This window comes from Oncorhynchus mykiss, chromosome 24, assembly GCF_013265735.2.
Source record: "Oncorhynchus mykiss isolate Arlee chromosome 24, USDA_OmykA_1.1, whole genome shotgun sequence".
Classification (NCBI taxonomy): Eukaryota; Metazoa; Chordata; class Actinopteri; order Salmoniformes; family Salmonidae; genus Oncorhynchus; species Oncorhynchus mykiss.
Window position 1 is genome coordinate 38978550 of NC_048588.1, and position 20429 is coordinate 38998978.

Genomic DNA, 20429 nt, shown 5'->3' on the forward strand with positions numbered 1-20429 from the left:
TCTACTCTACTACACTCCACTACATTCTACTCTACTCTACTCCACTCTACTACACTCCACTACATTCTACTCTACTACACTCCACTACTAAATTCTACTCTAATACATTCTACTCTACTACACTCCACTCTACTGAATTCTACTCTACTACATTCTACTCTACTACACTCCACTACATTCTACTCTACTCTACTCCACTCTACTACATTCTACTCTACTACACTCCACTACATTCTACTCTACTCTACTCCACTCTACTACACTCCACTACATTCTACTCTACTACACTCCACTACTAAATTCTACTCTAATACATTCTACTCTACTACACTCTACTCCACTCTACTAAATTCTACTCTACTCCACTCTACTCTGAACACTACTTTCTCCAAACTAGCAGAACTCCTTAACCACACATTCTCTTTCTAGAAGTCTTGCATGTGTATATGTTATATTCTCACACAGATGTTGTTATGTCAGAAACGACATTACATTATTATAAATCCTCACTATTTCACATCTACTGTTTAACTCAACATTCTTTGGATGACTGGGTCCACAGTGGCATCACTGACTGACAAGTCTACTGTTAATTACACACTGATACGATTACCGGTATACATGTATCTGACTTACTCCGTACTATATTTGACTTGCTTTTACATGGAGCTATTTAGCAGGGAGTGTTTAAACAAATATAAACAGACTACTCATATACACACTAATATGAGTACACTAATCTACACATGTATTTGATAGACAGCTGGTGCTATTAGCAACAGTGTGAAGCTTGTTTAGTCATCTCTCTGTCTGTCTGTAGGGGACTGGTCTAACCAGGGACAATACAGCATTTCTATAGTATAGTTTTACAGTAACGTGTCATCGTTTTACAGTAACGTGCCATCGTTTTACAGTAACGTGCCATAGTTTTACAGTAACGTGCCATCGTTTTACAGTAAAGTGCCATAGTTTTACTGTAACGTGCCATTGTTTTACAGTAACGTGCCATTGTTTTACAGTAACGTGCCATTGTTTTACAGTAACATGCCATCGTTTTACAGTAACATGCCATTGTTTAATAGTAACGTGCCATCGTTTTACAGTAACGTGCCATAGTTTTACAGTAACGTACCACAGTTTTACAGTAACTTGCCATTTTTCCTCGCATACTTTTTTCTTTCTCTCATGGCAAAAAAAGAATACATGTATTTTTTGATTCATTATATATATTTTTTTGCTGTTGATTTTTGTATGTACTGGACAAAGACCTGCCTTTGTTTGAAATGAATGTCACATGCTATGAGAACAGTGTTGTTCCCTAAAACAGTTTGGTTTGTTGATCTATTTTTACTGACTACTGTACACAGCTAGCTTCACCAACTGCTAACCATGTGTATTATTATAACTGCCTAATAAACGGTATGAACTGTGTTCTGATGACCTCCGATGACCTCTTGTTCAGAATGAAGAGGAGATGAAGTTGAATTCATCAGTGTTTAGAGACAGGAAAAAGAGATCCAAGTCAATCTGTGGATTAAATAGTAGATTAGACAACACTTTGACTAAGTGTGTAGCACGAGGCAAATAATTTTTTTTTCAATATCTGCCATGTGTGGAACAGTAGAATGTTAAGTGTTCTGGACACAAAACAGAATATGTATCTAGCCACATACAGAACATACCATATTTAGGCAACACAGTAAAAACTATATTTTATATTTCAAACAAGACATAGCAGTGGATGCAGGCTGATTCTCCTTTATAGCAACAGTATAATGTTCACTTGGTTCCTCAATGACAGTCAGATAAACAGTGAGTCACAGTGCTCCAGGCCAAAACCCCATACCACCATTTTCCAGTGGTACACTCACTCATTCTCTCCCGTTCTCCCTTAAACACAAACACGCCAAAAAAAAACGTATCCAAATCTCTCTCCAGCCTTCTAGTTCAAGCAGTTCCAGGTTTAACCAACCAACATACAGCACAGTAGATCATGAGGTATCATACTCTCTGTTTATACTCTGTTGAATTCTTTCTGGCGTAAGTGTCTCTAAAATGTGTGTTCGTGTGCGTGTGTGTAGTCTTTTAAGGTTTGCGGAGGGAGGGAGGCAGGGGGGGAGGGAGGGAGGGGTGGTCTGGTCTCCCTGCCTCTTTCACTCCTCCATGGAAAGAAATACAAATAAGAAACAGTCATTTCTTCCCCCGCTCTCTTTCCCTGTCTCCCCCTCTCTCCCCCCCTCTCGTTATCTTTCCCTCTCTCTCCCCCATCTCGTTCTCTCTCTCTCTCTCTCTCTCTCTCCTAGTGTACAGTGTGACTCACATGCTAGGAATGTGGTGGGCTGGCCCTAGAACTATTAATATCAGCTTTCCTGGGGTCCGCTAAGTTTCCTTGGGCTGCAGCTCAGCCTCTAGACACTACCTTTATTATAGGCATTAACAACATCCCCCTATTTGGACTTTTCCCTAGGAACAAGATGTTTAGGCCGTACCCATGACTTGCTGTGTGTGTGTGTGTGTGTGTGTCTTGGATGGGTTCTGGTCTGCTGCTACTAATTTCCACCAGACAGTTTCAAATAGACAAGATATGTCCAAGCCCTGTAGGAAATCTCTTCTTTGAATAACACACTAACCTTTTCCCAGATTTCCTAATCAGATCAACGGGCAATTCTGCTGACAGAACAGTGTTGCCTTTCCAACACAACAATAATGTGGAGCAAATGTCTTGACATTTCCTCATGAGCTGTTTCAAAACGATTTAGTTGCTCAAAAACATTTTCCACACACACACACACACACACACACACAAAAACATTCTACGTGGCATTCACATGGCGCCAAGACTACAGCATATGAGAACCATACAGAGTATGGAACACCCCCAAAGAACAGCCCACTAAACAGGGGTCTCCAACTACGTCATTGGGCGGATACATGGGGAATTCCTCACCAAGACGCCCCGTGAAGGATTAAAAGCATGGAAAGTCGACTTTGGATATATTTAACTTTGAATGAGCGCCATCTACTGGACATAAATATTTTTTGTAAAGATGTTTTCTATTTTTCAGAAGCACGACGATGTTACGTCGGCCTGTAGGAGGTATGAACGCACCATTTGCACTAGAATTCGAACGTAGAAGAAGAATAAGTTATTTTTTGCAATAGCAGAGAGGAAGAGGCGAAGCAAGAGGGTTTACACGGCCCAAAATCTGCCCAGGAAAATAAGATCACGAAGTGAGGAATTTTTGAATAGAGGTCAACGAGTGTCGAATTTGTTCAACAACTGTAATTGCTAATTTGCTACGCGAGGCTTATTTAATCGAATATAAATTTCGTAATTGTTAGGTTGTTACAAATGCACTGATTGAAGTGGACGCACGTGGTATTTCGCCATCTATGAAAAAAATAATTTATATCGGAGTTGTAGCTGTTGTTGACACACAAATATACATGTATTTGTTGATTCACCTTTTTTGTTGATTTTGTATGTGCTAGACAAAGAAGTGCTTTTGATTGAAATGAATGTCACATGCTATGAGAACAGTGTTGTTCCCTAAAACAGTTTGGTTTGTTTATCTTTGGTCAGTACAGGTGCATCAAAGCGGGGACCGAGAGACTGAAAAACAGCTTCTATCTCAAGGCCATCAGACTGTTAAACAGCCACCACTAACATTGAGCGGCTGCTGCCATACATGTAATACATGTATAACTCACCACTTTAAACAATGCCACTTAATATAATGTTTACATACCCTACATTATTCATCTCATATGTATATACTGTACTCGATTCCATCTACTGCATCTTTATGTAATACGTGTATCACTAGCCACTTTAAACAATGACACTTAATATAATGTTTACATACCCTACATTACCCATCTTATATGTATATACTGTACTCTATACCATCTACTGTATCTTGCCTATGCCGCTCTGTACCATCACTCATTCATATATCTTTATGTACATATTCTTTATCCCTTTACACTTGTGTGTGTAAGGTAGTAGTTGTGGAATTGTTAGGTTAGATTACTTGTTGGTTATTACTGCATTGTCGGAACTAGAAGCACAAGCATTTCGCTACACTCGCATTAACATCTGCTAACCATGTGTATGTGACAAATAAAATGTGGTTTGTTGATCTATTTTACTGACTACTGTACACAGCTAGCTTCACCAACTGCTAACCATGTGTATTATTATCACTGCCTAATAAACGGTATGAACTGTGTTCCGATGACCTCTTGTTCAGAATGAAGAGGAGATGAAGTTGAATTCATCAGTGTTTAGAGAAAGGAAAGAGATCCAAGTCAATCTGTGGATTAAATAGTAGCTAGACTATTTTGGGCTCCCGAGGCACTGCATCTCAGTGCAAGAGGCGTCACTACAGTCCTACTACAGAGGCGTCACTACAGTCCTTGGTTTGAATCCAGCCTGCATCCCATCCGGCCGTGATTGGGAGTCCCGTAGGGCGGTGCACAGTTGGCCCAGTGTCGTCGGGGTTTGGCCGTCATTGTAAATAAGAATTTGTCATTAACTGACTTGCCTAGCTAAATAAAGTTTACACACATACAAAATCTGCTCTTTCGTTGGCTTAAATGGTCCCACCCAGAGCAATATCTGGTTTGGCCATGTTTTAGAACGGCTGCCATGTTAGCACCTTTATTATCAACATTTTGGCGATGTATATCCGAGAATTCCCTATGAAATGAAGACTTAAAAACTAGCAAAACAGAGCAGCGAATTTAACAGATGTTTTTATTCGGGATAATGTGTATCCAAGTCCAAGGTGTTTCGGGGGTCAACAAATTGCATTTATACTTTCATCTGAACATCTTCATCGTTTTTTTTTTTTTAAACAATCCGAAATAAACAGCACAAGACTTGAAGTGTCAATTTATGACTTAGCAACGGCTATGTGAGAATGTGTCGATCTTGACAATATTCAGACAAGAAAATAAAAATGTTCGGGCAAAGTATTTCCATTGTTCGAGTGGTCACTTGACTATCTTGTCAATATAATCTATACTCTTTATCAACAGAGCTGTTTTACGACAGTCGCGTACCGTATTCAAAGCGTCCGGTGTCGTACATTTTGCAGAATCACCATGGCGTCTGTACTGAAAGAGACCGCGGGGCTATATGAAACATTGAAAACGGAATGGAACAAGAAAAATCCAAATCTGAACAAATGTGGAGAAATTTTGAGCAAGCTCAAGGTAAAAAACTATTACAATATTTAGTTTCTTCACCCTCGAACCTAAATTATACTGTATTTTGTCAATTAGCTAGTATTGCTAAGCTAACGTTAGCTAAGCTAACGTAACCAATTGTTTTTACAAAGATATCAACCGTCCGTTGCTATTTCTTTCTACAGATCTCGTTATTGGAGTTAAACTTCTTACCAACGACTGGAACTAAGCTCACCAAACAGCAGCTTATTTTAGCTCGTAAGTTACTAGTTATCACATCAAAATGCTAACTGGCAAACGTTCCTACAATGCGCTGCCTTTTCTGGCCCCAGGAAATATAACTTATTATTTAGTGTCAAATGTGGTTTTAAAATTATTTTTAAATATTTTAAATATAATGTCAGTAGCTTTTTACCTTCATGTTAGTCTGTAAATGTTAAAATATGTTTGATAGTTAAAATCCTGTTCACCAATATGCTAGCTCAGGTCTTGTTCACTCAGAGCTATGGTCAATTTAGGCTCAACATTTACAACCCTGCTATGTTTATGCACGTAACAAATTGGAAAATTGGACCCCAAATGTTTTAAGTGCCTGAGCTTGACCAATATGCTGATGTGGAAGTCAAACATGTACTTTTTCTGATTTTATATATATTCATTCAAAAGTTGAGGTCCGAATAGCACCTTACAGTTGGAATGACCCAGCTAACTCATAGCCTCTTCTCTCAGTGAGACCTGTAACAGTGCATTTACTTACAACACGATGGGGGCGAAGAAACAACGGAGCCCCGTTCATTTTCAATTGAGGGAATTGGAGGGACCTTTGGGTAATGCGAGGGAGGGAAAGCAGAAGATTATGGATACACTAACAAGATGCATGTCTCTTGGACCTAGGAGTGGGAGTCGTTGTCCACAAAGCGGCACAGTTGGGCTGTCTAGCTCTCGTCTATCCATTCTTTGGATTGGTGGAAACATCTTATTATTGTAATCCTTTTTTGAATATTCGCTGTGGGTTGTTGACGTCAACCGCCTGTATTGAAAGGAGAGATAATACTAACCTTATGCTCTGAATATGCATAGCTACTCTTGATATAGTGTTTTTTTTTAAGTGGCTGGGATGTCATGTCCTATCAGAACACTCATAACTTAAATATTATGAAACATCTATTAGAACAAATGAACCCCACGCAGCAAGTAAGCAATCTTTTTTTGTTAACCAAATTTGACACATTGACCTTATACAAAAATGCCTTGCTTGGTGGGTGAAACAATGAAAATACACCACCTGCTGGATGGAGACAGTTTTTCTGCTGAGTTGGGCCTCTTCTTCTCTGGGAAAGATTAACCGTATGTAAATATTCTGTGATATCACAAGGTTATTGACCAATCGAAGCTCAATGGAGCTTCCAGACCCTACCGGATTGGCTGTTTAATACCTAGCATTACCTAGCCTGCTTGCTAGCACCCACATGAGAGTGAAGTTGGAGTGGCCATCTGAATTATCATGTTACTTGGAAATGCACTAAAGTTACATATTGACCTCTCGTCGCCGACGGTGACATCCCGTACCCCGAAAACATATTTACCAGCCCTCCTGGTTGATCTATTTCCCAGAAACTTTTCTCATCACAAAGGCAAATCTATAAATCTGGAATGCCTTACCAGTCGTTTCGGGCTATACAACGTGTGAAAATGTATTTATATCCAACTTTTCCAGAGTTGACCGAATTCACATATTTCCCTAAAGGTGCATTGCCATCTTGGATCAGGCACTAATCTCTCATGGCAACCACAACAGAGTATAGGGACTAGGGAGTGAGCATCAGAAAATTGATGTAAACATTTTTTTATTTTGACCAGTGTTCACACATTCTATAGCCTGAAACAGGTCAACCAGAGAGCTGGTAAATATGTTTTCTGGGTACAGGATGTGGTCTTCAGCGACGGGAACTGTACAGGTCTCCCGGGGGCGACGAGGCTAACTACCTCATATTTTTGTTGTTATGTCTTCCTACACGCTTGTCAATTATTAAGGACTTTCCAGAGTCATTGCTCAGAATCAGCAGAATAATTTCGGTGTGTGATAACTTATTAAGATATCAGGGTTTGATCATATATCAACTGGATGACAACAGTGGCTAACAGATATGTCTACGTTGTTTCTCAGGTGATGTTCTGGAGATCGGGGCTCTGTGGGCTATCCTAAAGAAGGACATCCCTTCCTTTGAGAGATACATGGCCCAGCTCAAATGTTACTACTTTGATTACAAGTAATGTCACTTATTTTGTTTTCATGTTCAAAAATAATAGCTTAAATCTTTCTCGATATATTCCCAGAGCACCTCAACCTATGCTTGTTCAAACAACTAGATCAGTGTCTCACTTTCTCCCTCCGTCCAGGGATGAGTTGCCAGAGTCGGCCTACATGCACCAGCTACTGGGCCTGAATCTCCTCTTTCTGCTGTCCCAGAACCGCGTGTCAGAGTTCCACACAGAGCTGGAGAGGTTGACTGCTAAAGACATCCAGACCAACGTCTACATCCGCCACCCGGTCTCCTTAGAGCAGGTAACTGCTACTGCTTTCAGGCCCTCGTCATCTCCCCCGAGAAGAGTCATATTCTGGCCTTCGTTGACCTAGTTAAATGTCTTCAGCAGGAATTCAAATTTTCACCTTACAGATGTCTTCTTCATTTGTTCTTTTCTCATTTCTATCTTTGTTTATCTTTGTGGAGCCATTTAACTTCCATGTGTAGAACTGACTTGTAGAATGTCTCTTTTGAATTGTTTGTTTAACTTCCTGTCAGTACCTGATGGAGGGAAGTTACAACAAGGTGTTTCTGGCCAAAGGTAACATCCCTGCTGAGAGCTACACCTTCTTCATAGACATTCTGCTAGACACCATCCGGTAAGAGACAGCATGACATTGGATGAATGAATATTTTTGCCTGGATTGGATGCGTCATCCTGGTGGTCCGGTCAATGACACTGTGTGTTCCTTCTCTGTTTCAGCGATGAGATTGCTGGGTGCATAGAGAAGGCTTATAAACAGATTCAGTTCAACGAAGCTACCAGAGTCCTTTTCTTCTCCTCCCCAAACAACATGACAGAGTATGCCAACAAGGTTAGTTCATGTCTGTTTTACTCTGTTCTGTGCCCTACTGAACACTAGCCTGGTCCAAGATCTGTTTGACGAAGGACCATAGGAGTTGGCTTTACAGCACAAACAGATCTGGGACCAGGCTAACTGAACATGCTCCTGGATTTGACAGTATGGGCTATCCTTAGAACTTGAGTTTAGTCCCATCTCATATTAAAGTTGTCTGTGTTACAGCAGGGCTGGACCCAGAGCCTCTCGTCATATTAAAGTTGTCTGTGTTTACAGCGGGGCTGGACCCAGAGCCTCTCGTCATATTAAAGTTGTCTGTGTTTACAGCGGGGCTGGACCCAGAGCCTCTCGTCATATTAAAGTTGTCTGTGTTACAGCAGGGCTGGACCCAGAGCCTCTCGTCATATTAAAGTTGTCTGTGTTACAGCAGGGCTGGACCCAGAGCCTCTCGTCATATTAAAGTTTTCTGTGTTACAGCAGGGCTGGACCCAGAGCCTCTCGTCATATTAAAGTTGTCTGTGTTACAGCAGGGCTGGACCCAGAGCCTCTCGTCATATTAAAGTTGTCTGTGTTACAGCAGGGCTGGACCCAGAGCCTCTCGTCATATTAAAGTTGTCTGTGTTTACAGCGGGGCTGGACCCAGAGCCTCTCGTCATATTAAAGTTGTCTGTGTTTACAGCGGGGCTGGACCCAGAGCCTCTCGTCATATTAATGTTGTCTGTGTTTACAGCGGGGCTGGACCCAGAGCCTCTCGTCATATTAATGTTGTCTGTGTTTACAGCGGGGCTGGACCCAGAGCCTCTCGTCATATTAAAGTTGTCTGTGTTTACAGCGGGGCTGGACCCAGAGCCTCTCGTCATATTAAAGTTGTCTGTGTTTACAGCGGGGCTGGACCCAGAGCCTCTCGTCATATTAAAGTTGTCTGTGTTTACAGCGGGGCTGGACCCAGAGCCTCTCGTCATATTAAAGTTGTCTGTGTTTACAGCGGGGCTGGACCCAGAGCCTCTCGTCATATTAAAGTTGTCTGTGTTTACAGCGGGGCTGGACCCAGAGCCTCTCGTCATATTAAAGTTGTCTGTGTTTACAGCGGGGCTGGACCCAGAGCCTCTCGTCATATTAAAGTTGTCTGTGTTTACAGCGGGGCTGGACCCAGAGCCTCTCGTCATATTAAAGTTGTCTGTGTTTACAGCGGGGCTGGACCCAGAGCCTCTCGTCATATTAAAGTTGTCTGTGTTTACAGCGGGGCTGGACCCAGAGCCTCTCGTCATATTAAAGTTGTCTGTGTTTACAGCGGGGCTGGACCCAGAGCCTCTCGTCATATTAAAGTTGTCTGTGTTTACAGCGGGGCTGGACCCAGAGCCTCTCGTCATATTAAAGTTGTCTGTGTTTACAGCGGGGCTGGACCCAGAGCCTCTCGTCATATTAAAGTTGTCTGTGTTTACAGCGGGGCTGGACCCAGAGCCTCTCGTCATATTAAAGTTGTCTGTGTTTACAGCAGGGCTGGACCCAGAGCCTCTCGTCATATTAAAGTTGTCTGTGTTTACAGCGGGGCTGGACCCAGAGCCTCTCGTCATATTAAAGTTGTCTGTGTTTACAGCGGGGCTGGACCCAGAGCCTCTCGTCATATTAAAGTTGTCTGTGTTTACAGCGGGGCTGGACCCAGAGCCTCTCGTCATATTAAAGTTGTCTGTGTTTACAGCGGGGCTGGACCCAGAGCCTCTCGTCATATTAAAGTTGTCTGTGTTTACAGCGGGGCTGGACCCAGAGCCTCTCGTCATATTAAAGTTGTCTGTGTTTACAGCGGGGCTGGACCCAGAGCCTCTCGTCATATTAAAGTTGTCTGTGTTTACAGCGGGGCTGGACCCAGAGCCTCTCGTCATATTAAAGTTGTCTGTGTTTACAGCGGGGCTGGACCCAGAGCCTCTCGTCATATTAAAGTTGTCTGTGTTTACAGCGGGGCTGGACCCAGAGCCTCTCGTCATATTAAAGTTGTCTGTGTTTACAGCGGGGCTGGACCCAGAGCCTCTCGTCATATTAAAGTTGTCTGTGTTTACAGCGGGGCTGGACCCAGAGCCTCTCGTCATATTAAAGTTGTCTGTGTTTACAGCGGGGCTGGACCCAGAGCCTCTCGTCATATTAAAGTTGTCTGTGTTTACAGCAGGGCTGGACCCAGAGCCTCTCGTCATATTAAAGTTGTCTGTGTTTACAGCGGGGCTGGACCCAGAGCCTCTCGTCATATTAAAGTTGTCTGTGTTTACAGCAGGGCTGGACCCAGAGCCTCTCGTCATATTAAAGTTGTCTGTGTTTACAGCGGGGCTGGACCCAGAGCCTCTCGTCATATTAAAGTTGTCTGTGTTACAGCAGGGCTGGACCCAGAGCCTCTCGTCATATTAAAGTTGTCTGTGTTTACAGCGGGGCTGGACCCAGAGCCTCTCGTCATATTAAAGTTGTCTGTGTTTACAGCGGGGCTGGACCCAGAGCCTCTCGTCATATTAAAGTTGTCTGTGTTTACAGCGGGGCTGGACCCAGAGCCCAGATGGCTACTACTCGTTCAGTAGCCAACAGCAGAGGACAGAGGAAGTCAACATCCCCTCCACCGAGCTGGCTACGCAGGTCATCGAATATGCACGTCAGCTGGAGATGATTGTGTAGAGAGAGCGCCGTACTACAGAAGCTAGATATATTCATGACACAGACACATGCAAACATACAGTCCTCAAATGCTGACAGATTGTCAGACTGGTAGATTTTCCAACACTTTGTCATTCTGTACCACTCAACCTGCTTCTCACGGCGCTGATAAGAGACGAGGCAAGTTTATTATTTTTTTTACATCCTAGTCTGACAGTGTGTTTTACGCATCGCAGTAAAATGAACTGAAATAAAGTCATCACTTCACATCTAAGGTCAGTCTGTTCAGTGGCTCCTTGTCCACCTTTTCTAGGAGTTCCCCCGAGTTTAAAGATTGACGTGTTGGCACATTCTAATGTCCAAGTTTCTATTTACCCTGACTGCTTTGAGGAACGTTTTTGGAGAGTTTATGTCTAGGGAATAGGGTGTAATTTGCCATTTTCCTCTCAGTCCATTTACTAATTCATAGTGTGCTGTAGCATAGTGGCCAATACAGTGGTGGTCTTCCATATGTCTCTAAATGGTTGACGTCCTGCGTTATTACACCTGCTTATTTGGCTTCTCCTTGTCGTCTGAGGTATCATCTTCAAACTCTAGGGTTTTCAATGCCCTCCTGGCCTCGTCTCCTGGCAACTGACAAAGAGAATTGCTGTAAAAGTATTTGTTTAATGTCTTGCTCCACCTCCTCAATGGTTTGTAATCTAATTCATCTGGAAAATACGAATGTTTGTTTCTGAAAGATTATCAACATTTTTGACATTTTTAAAATAATAAAATCTTTTTGTTCCTGACTTATGGTCTACAGTGTAATTTTAATAGGTGACTTAACATGACTACTGTACTACTTGGTATAAATATTTCCTCCAGTATTTGTGAATGAATGTGTGTTGTCACTAGCGAGTCTCTCCTCTCTCTCTCTCAGCGCTAGGGAGGTGGCTAGGGTTGCCGTGGTGACCCAGGGGGGCTCACACAGGTAGTTCCTCCTCACGTTCAACCTGATGGGGGGAGAAGAGACAGGTTGTCTTTCTCCAACGGGGGGGGCGACTAGAAAGGATCAAGCTAGTATAGGAATGAAATAGGATATTTTCTTTCCTCTGTGACTTGGTGCCATAGCTTGACACATATCAATAGTGTTATATCACACACTACACTCACAAGGGGAATGAGATATCAAATGACGGAGCCAACGCTGTGTAGTTTGATAGGTAGCGAGGCTAAGGTTGAAGTGTGTTAGTGTGACTCACCACTTGGTGACGTTGGGTGGCAGCGCTGCGTTAGTGGCACGGTGCTGGCAGCGGGCCTGGCGCGAGCAGGACTTATCCACCGTGAACGGGTGCCAGGAGCCTGACGGGTAGGGAGGGCACTTGGGAGACGGGGGAGAGGCTGGTGGGATATCCTCAATTTGTTCCACTTTCTTGGTATCCTTTGTCTTCACCTTTTCTGCCCTCCTGGACTGAGCCATCGCTTGTGTCCGTTTCTTCCTGGACTGGGCGGGAGGAGCCTTGGCTGGGGTGTCTGGCGTGGGTTTTGAGTCTGAGGCTTGGGGTAGCTGGGTAGTGGGTATGTCAGCAGCAGTAGGAGTTTTAGGTGTGAAAGGGTTGATGCCACTGTACCACTCCTCAAAGGCTGCGTTTACCTCTGTAGGATCATCCACCTCCCTCACCTTACCGCCAAGTGTTGTAGACATGCTGAACTTGGAGAAGTCTACCACACCTTTGCCATCAGGATAATGGAACTCATTACAATACTTCTGATACCTGTCCATCAGCTGTGTTGCCTCGGCAACCATGGGCTCTGTAAAGGAGGGCAACTGGGCATTAGATGCGTACCAGTTAGTGTAGTGTGTCCTGGTGAATCCTGATGCTTCCATGATGCCCTCCTGCAGCAGCTGTGGACTTTTGCCCTCTGTTGAGGGTGTGACCTCTGGCTGTTTCTTGCCCTCTGTTGAGGGTTTGACCTCTGGCTGTTTCTTGCCCTCTGAGGGTTTGACCTCTGGCTGTTTCTTGCCCTCTGTAGTGGGTCTGGCTTCTGGCTGTCCTCTTGAGGGCTTCTGTCCCTGCTTGATGGTGATAGGGCCTCGATATTGGCTTGGTCCTGGTGTGAGGGGTCGTGGTGGGGGTTGAACTGGAGCTCGATGTGAAGCTCTGGGTGGCTCTGTCGAGAGGTGGTTCTCTCTGCTGCCCTCTGCTGGCTGAGCCCTGTATCTGTCCTCTCTGCTGTCCTCTGCTGGCTGAGCCCTGGACCTGTCCTCTCTGCTGTCCTCTGCTGGCTGAGCCCTGGACCTGTCCTCTCTGCTGCCCTCTGCTGGCTGGGCCCTGGACCTGTCCTCTCTGCTGCCCTCTGCTGGCTGGGCCCTGGACATGTCCTCTCTGCTGTCCTCTGCTGGCTGAGCCCTGTACCTGTCCTCTGCTGGCTGAGCCCTGGACCTGTCCTCTCTGCTGTCCTCTGCTGGCTGAGCCCTGGACCTGTCCTCTCTGCTGTCCTCTGCTGGCTGGGCCCTGGACCTGTCCTCTCTGCTGTCCTCTGCTGGCTGAGCCCTGGACCTGTCCTCTGCTGGCTGAGCCCTGGACTTGTCCTCTCTCATCTGCTTCAGCCTCAGTCTGGCAGCCTGGGCACGTCCGCTCACAGAGTTGGGAGTGAAGGTGAGCTGGCTGCTGCTTCCTGTCCCCGCTGGTTTACCGGTGATGCTCGTGGTGCAACTGGTCGAGGTGCTACCAGCGCCCTGAGCCTCAGGGGCTGCTTTAGTCTGAGGTTGGGTTTTAGACCGTTTCTCTTTCTGGGTTTGTGCTGAAGGTGTGGTTGTCCCAAGAGAAAAGGACAAGTTGTTTGGGACAGATGAGGCAGCATTTGGGACGGGTGTTGCTAAAGTTCCAGGTGGTTTGTCTGGTTTGCTAGCAGGCTCTGGGTTGTTCTGTGGCTGGCATGCTGGCTGTATTGTCTGGGCAGTAGTGTTGAAGTTATAGTCTGATTTGGAGGTCTTGGCTTTCTGGGCCTTGGCCTCTCTGTGAGCAGGCTTGACTTTAGGCGTGGAAGTTTTGACAGCCTCGATGAAGGGGACTCCGTTCAGAGCTGCCCTGACTGACGCCTTCCTCAGTGGGCTGGGAGGGGGAGGCAGACTCTCCTGCTTCTTCACATACTCCATCCTGAGGAGGGAGAGGATCGGGGAACATGACAACCTGACTGACGCCTATAAACAAACCACACCAAAAATGCACAGTGGTCTAAAGTACTTACGTAAAAAATACTTTAAAAGTACTACTTAAGTAGTTTTTGTGGGTATCTGTAATTTACTATTTATATTTTTTGACTACTTTTACTTCACTACATTCCTAAAGAAAATGATGTACTTTTTACTCCATACATTTTCCTTCACACCCAAAAGTGTTCATTTTTAATTCTTAGCAGGATGGGAAAATTGTGAAATTCCCGCACTTATCAAGAGAACATCCCTGGTCATCCCTACTGTGTCTGATCTGGAGGACTCACTAAACAGAGAACATCCCTGGTCATCCCTACTGCCTCTGATCTGGTGGACTCACTAAACAGAGAACATCCCTGGTCCTCCCTACTGCCTCTGATCTGGAGGACTCATTAAACAGAGAACATCACTGGTCATCCCTACTGCCTCTGATCTGGAGGACTCACTAAACAGAGAACATCCCTGGTCGTCCCTACTGCCTCTGATCTGGAGGACTCACTAAACAGAGAACATCCCTGGTCATCCCTACTGCCTCTGATCTGGAGGACTCACTAAACAGAGAACATCCCTGGTCATCCCTACCGCCTCTGATCTGGAGGACTCACTAAACAGAGAACATCCCTGGTCATCCCTACTGCCTCTGATCTGGAGGACTCACTTATCAAGAGAACATCCCTGGTCATCCCTACTGCCTCTGATCTGGTGGACTCACTAAACAGAGAACATCCCTGGTCATCTACTGCCTCTGATCTGGAGGACTCACTAAACAGAGAACATCCCTGGTCATCCCTACTGCCTCTGATCTGGTGGACTCACTAAACAGAGAACATCCCTGGTCCTCCCTACTGCCTCTGATCTGGAGGACTCACTAAACAGAGAACATCCCTGGTCCTCCCTACTGCCTCTGATCTGGAGGACTCACTAAACAGAGAACATCCCTGGTCATCCCTACTGTCTCTGATCTGGAGGACTCACTAAACAGAGAACATCCCTGGTCATCCCTACTGCCTCTGATCTGGAGGACTCACTTATCAAGAGAACATCCCTGGTCATCCCTACTGCCTCTGATCTGGAGGACTCACTAAACAGAGAACATCCCTGCTGTCTCTGATCTGGAGGACTCACTAAACAGAGAACATCCCTGGTCATCCCTACCGCCTCTGATCTGGAGGACTCACTAAACAGAGAACATCCCTGGTCCTCCCTACTGCCTCTGATCTGGAGGACTCACTAAACAGAGAACATCCCTGGTCATCCCTACTGCCTCTGATCTGGAGGACTCACTAAACAGAGAACATCCCTGGTCATCCCTACTGCCTCTGATCTGGAGGACTCACTAAACAGAGAACATCCCTACTGTCTCTGATCTGGAGGACTCACTAAACAGAGAACATCCCTACTGCCTCTGATCTGGAGGACTCACTAAACAGAGAACATCCCTACTGTCTCTGATCTGGAGGACTCACTAAACACAAATGCTTAATTTGTCAATTATGTCTGAGTGTGCCCCTGGCTATCTGTAAATGTAAAAAGAAACCAGATTGTGCTGTGGTTTGCTTAATATAAGGAATATGAAATGATTTCTACTTTTACTTTTGAAACGTAAGTATATTTAAAAACAATTACTTTAAGACTTTCATTCAGGTAGTGTTTTACTGGGTGTCTTTTACTTGAGTCATTTTCTATGAAGGTATCTTTACTTTTGACAGATGGTTTTTTTTTACACCTGATTTTTTTTATCTTCGGTCTCGTGGTCAAATCACATAATGTACGAGGAATCTAAAACACAACCAAAAAGACAGACAGAGGGACAGACAGTCGGACAGAGGGACCGACAGACATATATTCAGACAGACGGACAGACAGATATTCAGAGAGACAGACGGAGGGTCAGACAGACAGATATTCAGATAGACAGAGGGACACACAGTGGGACCGACAGACAGACAGAGATATATTCAGAAAGACGGGCGGAGGGTCAGACAGACGGAGGGACGGACAGACAGATATTCAGATAGACAGAGGGACAGACAGACGTATATTCAGAAAGACAGACAGACGGAGGGACACCTATGTGAGAATGCTATTCATTGACTACAGCTCAGCGTTCAACACCATAGTGCCCACAAAGCACATCACTAAGCTAAGGACCCTGGGACTTAATACCTCCCTCTGCGACTGGATCCTGGACTTCCTGACGGGCCGCCCCCAGGTGGTAAGGGTAGGCAACAACACGTCTGCCACGCTGATCCTGAACAGGGAGGCCCCAGGGGTGCGTACTCAGTCCCCTCCTGTACTCCTTGTAGACCCACGAATGCGTGGCCAAACACAACTCCAACACCATCATTAACTTTGCAAACGACACTACAGTGGTTGGCTTGATTACCAACAATAACGAGACAGCCTACAGGGAGGAGGTGAGGGCCCCCGGAGTGTGGTGTCAGGAAAATAACCTCACACTCAACGTAAAAAAAAAAAGGAGATGATCGTGGACTTCAGGAAACAGCAGAGGGAATACCCCCCTATCCACATTGACGGGACAGTAGTGGAGAGGGTGGAAAGTTTTAAATTCCTCGGCGTACACATCACGGACAAACTGAAATGGTCCACCCACACAGACAGTGTGGCGCCTCTTCAACCTCAGGATGCTGAAGAAATTTGCCATGTCACCAAAAAACACTCAAACTTTTACAGATGCATAATCGAGAGCATCGCCTGATACGGCAACTGCTCCGCCCACAACCGTAAGGCTCTCCAGAGGGTAGTGAGGTCTGCACAACGCATCACCGGGGGCAAACTACCTGCCCTCCAGGACACCTACACCACCCGATGTCACAGGAAGGCCAAAAAGATCATCAAGGACAACAACCACCCGATCCACGGCCTGTTCACCCCGCTATCATCCAGAAGGCGAGGTCGACCGATTAATTGGAATGGGCGATTTAATTAGGGCCGATTTCAAGTTTTCATAAAAAAATCTGTATTTTTGGACAACGATTTGTCCGCTTTTTTTTTAACACCTTTATTTTATCTTTATGTATCTAGGGCAAGTCAGTTAATTAGGAATACATTCTTATTATCAATGACGGCCTAGGAACAGTGGGTTAACTGCCTTGTTCAGGGGCAGAACGACAGATTTTTACCTTGTCAGCTCGGGGATTCAATCTTGCAACCTTACAGTTAACTAGTCCAACGCTCTAACCACCTGCCTCTCATTACACTCCACGAGGAGCCTGCCTGTTACGCGAATGCAGTAAGCCAAGGTAAGTTGCTAGCTAGCATTAAACTTATCTTATAAAAAACAATTGATCATAATCACTAGTTAACTACACATGGTTGATGATATTACTAGCTTATCTAGCGTGTCCTGCGATGCATATCATCGATGCGGTGCGTATTCGTGAAAAAGGACTGTCTTGCTCCAACGTGTACCCAACCATAAACACCAATGCCTTAAAATCAATGCACAGAAGTATATATTTTTAAACCTGCATATTTAGCTAAAAGAAATCGAGGTTAGCAGGCAATATTAACCAGGTGAAATTGTGTCATTTCAGTGTATATGCAACAATTTGGGCCGCCTAATTTGCCAGAATTTTACGTAATTATGACATAACATTGAAGGTTGTACAATGTAACAGCAATATTTAGACTGATGGATGCCACCCGTTAGATAAAATACGGAACGGTTCCGTATTTCACTGAAAGAATAAACGTCTTGTTTTCGAGATGATAGTTTCCGGATTCGACCATATTAATGACCAAAGGCTCGTATTTCTGTGTGTTATTATGTTATAACTAAGTCTATGATTTGATAGAGCAGTCTGACTGAGCGATGGTAGTCACCAGCAGGCTCGTAAGCATTCATTTAAACAGCACTTTACTGCGTTTGCCAGCAGCTATTTATGACTTCAAGCCTATCAACTCCAGAGATGAGGCTGGTGTAACTGATGTGAAATGGCTAGCTAGTTAGCGGGGTGCGCGCTAATAGCGTTTCAAACGCTCTGAGACTTGGAGTGGTTGTTCCCCTTGCTCTGCATGGGTAATGCTGCTTCGAGGGTGGCTGTTGTCGATGTGTTCCTGGTTCGAGCCCAGGTAGGGGCGAGGAGAGGGACGGAAGCTATACTGTTACACTGGCAATACTAAAGTGCCTATAAGATCATCCAATAGTCAAAGGTATATGAAATACAAATCGTATAGAAATAAATTGTCCAAAAATTCCTACTCCTGTTAAAAGGAACCAACAGCTTTCATATGTTCTCATGTTCTGAGCAAGGAACTTAAACGTTAGCTTTTTTACATGGCACATATTGCACTTTTACTTTCTTCTCCAACACTTTGTTTTTGCATTATTTAAACCAAATTGAACGTTTCATTTTATTTGAGGCTAAATTTATTTTATTGATGTATTATATTAAGTTAAAATAAGTGTTCATTCAGTATGGCTGTAATTGTCATTATTACAAATATTAGTTTTTTTAAATTGGCCGATTAATCGGTATCGGCTTTTTTTGGTTCTCCAATAATCGGTATCGGTATCAGCGTTGAAAAATCATAATCGGTCAACCTCTAGTACAGGTGCATCAAAGTGGGGACCGAGAGACTAAAAAACAGCTTCTATCTCAAGGCCATCAGACTGTTGAACAGCCATCACTAACATTGAGTGGCTGCTGCCAACACACTGACTCATCTTTAGCCACTTTAATAATTTAAAATTGGATGTAATAAATGTGTATAAGGTAGTTGTTGTGAAATTGTTAGATTACTTGTTGGTTATTACTGCATGGTCGGAACTAGAAGCACAAGCATTTCGCTACACTCGCATTAACATCTGCTAACCCTGTGTATGTGACCAATAAAATTTGATTTGATTTGAAGTTTGCTGACGACATAACAGCCTGATCACTGACAACGATGAGACGGCCAATAGGGAGGAGGTCAGAGACCTGGCAGTGTGGTGCCAGGACAACAACCTCCCTCAACGTGATCCGACCGTAAGGCGCTACAGAGGGTAGTGCGTACAGCCCAGTACATCACTGGGGCCAAGCTTCCTGTCATCCAGGACCTCTATACCAGGCGGTGTCAGATGAAGGCCCTAAAGATTGTCAAAGACTCCAGCCACCCTAGTCATAGATTGTTCTCTCTGCTATCGCACGGCAAGCGGTACCGGAATGCCAAGTCTAGGTCCAAAGGGCTCCTTAACAGCTTCTACCCCCAAGCCATAAGACTCCTGAACAGCTAATCAGCTAATCTTTACATTGACCCCCTTTGTTTTTACACTGCTGCTACTCACTGTTTATTATCTATGTATAGTCACTTCACCCCTATCTACTGTACAAATTACCTCAACTAACCTTTACCCCCGCACATTGTACTGGTACCCCCTGTATATAGCCTCCACATTGACTCGGTACTGGTACCCCCTGTATATAGCCTCCACATTGACTCGGTACTGGTACCCCCTGTATATAGCCTCCACATTGACTTGGTACTGGTACCCCCTGTATATAGCCTCCACATTGACTCTGTACCGTAACACCCTGTATATAGCCTCCACATTGACTCTGTACCGGTACCCCCTGTATATAGCCTCCACATTGACTCGGTACTGGTACCCCCTGTATATAGCCTCCACATTGACTCTGTACCAGTACCCCCTGTATATAGCCTCCACATTGACTCTGTACCGGTACCCCCTGTATATAGCCTCCACATTGACTCTGTACCAGTACCCCCTGTATATAGCCTCCACATTGACTTGGTACTGGTACCCCTGTATATAGCATTATTGTAATATTATTGTTATTTTCTTGTTACTTTGACATTTTTTTTAACTTTAGTATATTTAGTAAACATTTTCTTAACTCTATTTTCTTAACTGCATTGTTGGTTAATAAGTAAGCATTTCATACCTGCTGTATTTGGTGCATGTGACAAATAAAATTGATTTGACAGACAGACAGACAGACAGACAGACAGGTAGAGGGGCAGGTAGAGGGACAGACAGACAGGTAGAGGGACAGACAGACCAGGGACTCACCTATGCTCAATCTTTTTCAGAATCTTTTTAGAGAGCACAAAGTTTGGAGGCACTTTGAGAGAACCAGTGGGTGTGGGTTTATTCTCAGTGCTGCTGATTGTGCCCTTGTTGCCAGTGTCACCACTAGGGGTGCTGGTTTTCTTGTTCTCTGGAAGTCCATCCTTCCGTTCATGAAGAGTAATAGATGTTCCATCTGGTCTCCTGGATCTCCTCTGGGGTTTAGTAACAACCATTGGTGGTGATATAGGCAAAGACTTTCT

The 20429-nt window shown here is 44.5% G+C and overlaps 2 protein-coding genes across 3 annotated transcripts; one reads left to right on the plus strand and one right to left on the minus strand.

The window, feature by feature from the left end:
• The first annotated feature begins 5057 nt into the window (after positions 1-5057).
• On the plus strand, positions 5058-11720 carry psmd8 (proteasome 26S subunit, non-ATPase 8). Of its 2 annotated transcripts, none has more exons than XM_036961043.1 (7): positions 5058-5220; positions 5379-5451; positions 7361-7463; positions 7594-7759; positions 7998-8098; positions 8203-8314; positions 8576-8755. In XM_036961043.1, exons 1-7 carry the CDS (start codon positions 5110-5112, stop codon positions 8606-8608), a joined length of 699 nt encoding a protein of 232 aa, XP_036816938.1. In that variant the 5' UTR covers positions 5058-5109; the 3' UTR covers positions 8609-8755.
• LOC110503438 (serine/arginine repetitive matrix protein 1-like) lies at positions 11123-20402 on the minus strand. Its single transcript, XM_036961565.1, has 3 exons — positions 20170-20402; positions 12175-14073; positions 11123-11925 (listed from the first exon to the last, which is right to left on the minus strand). Exons 1-3 carry the CDS (start codon positions 20400-20402, stop codon positions 11772-11774), a joined length of 2286 nt encoding a protein of 761 aa, XP_036817460.1. The 3' UTR covers positions 11123-11771.
• Between the last annotated feature and the right edge of the window lie 27 nt (positions 20403-20429).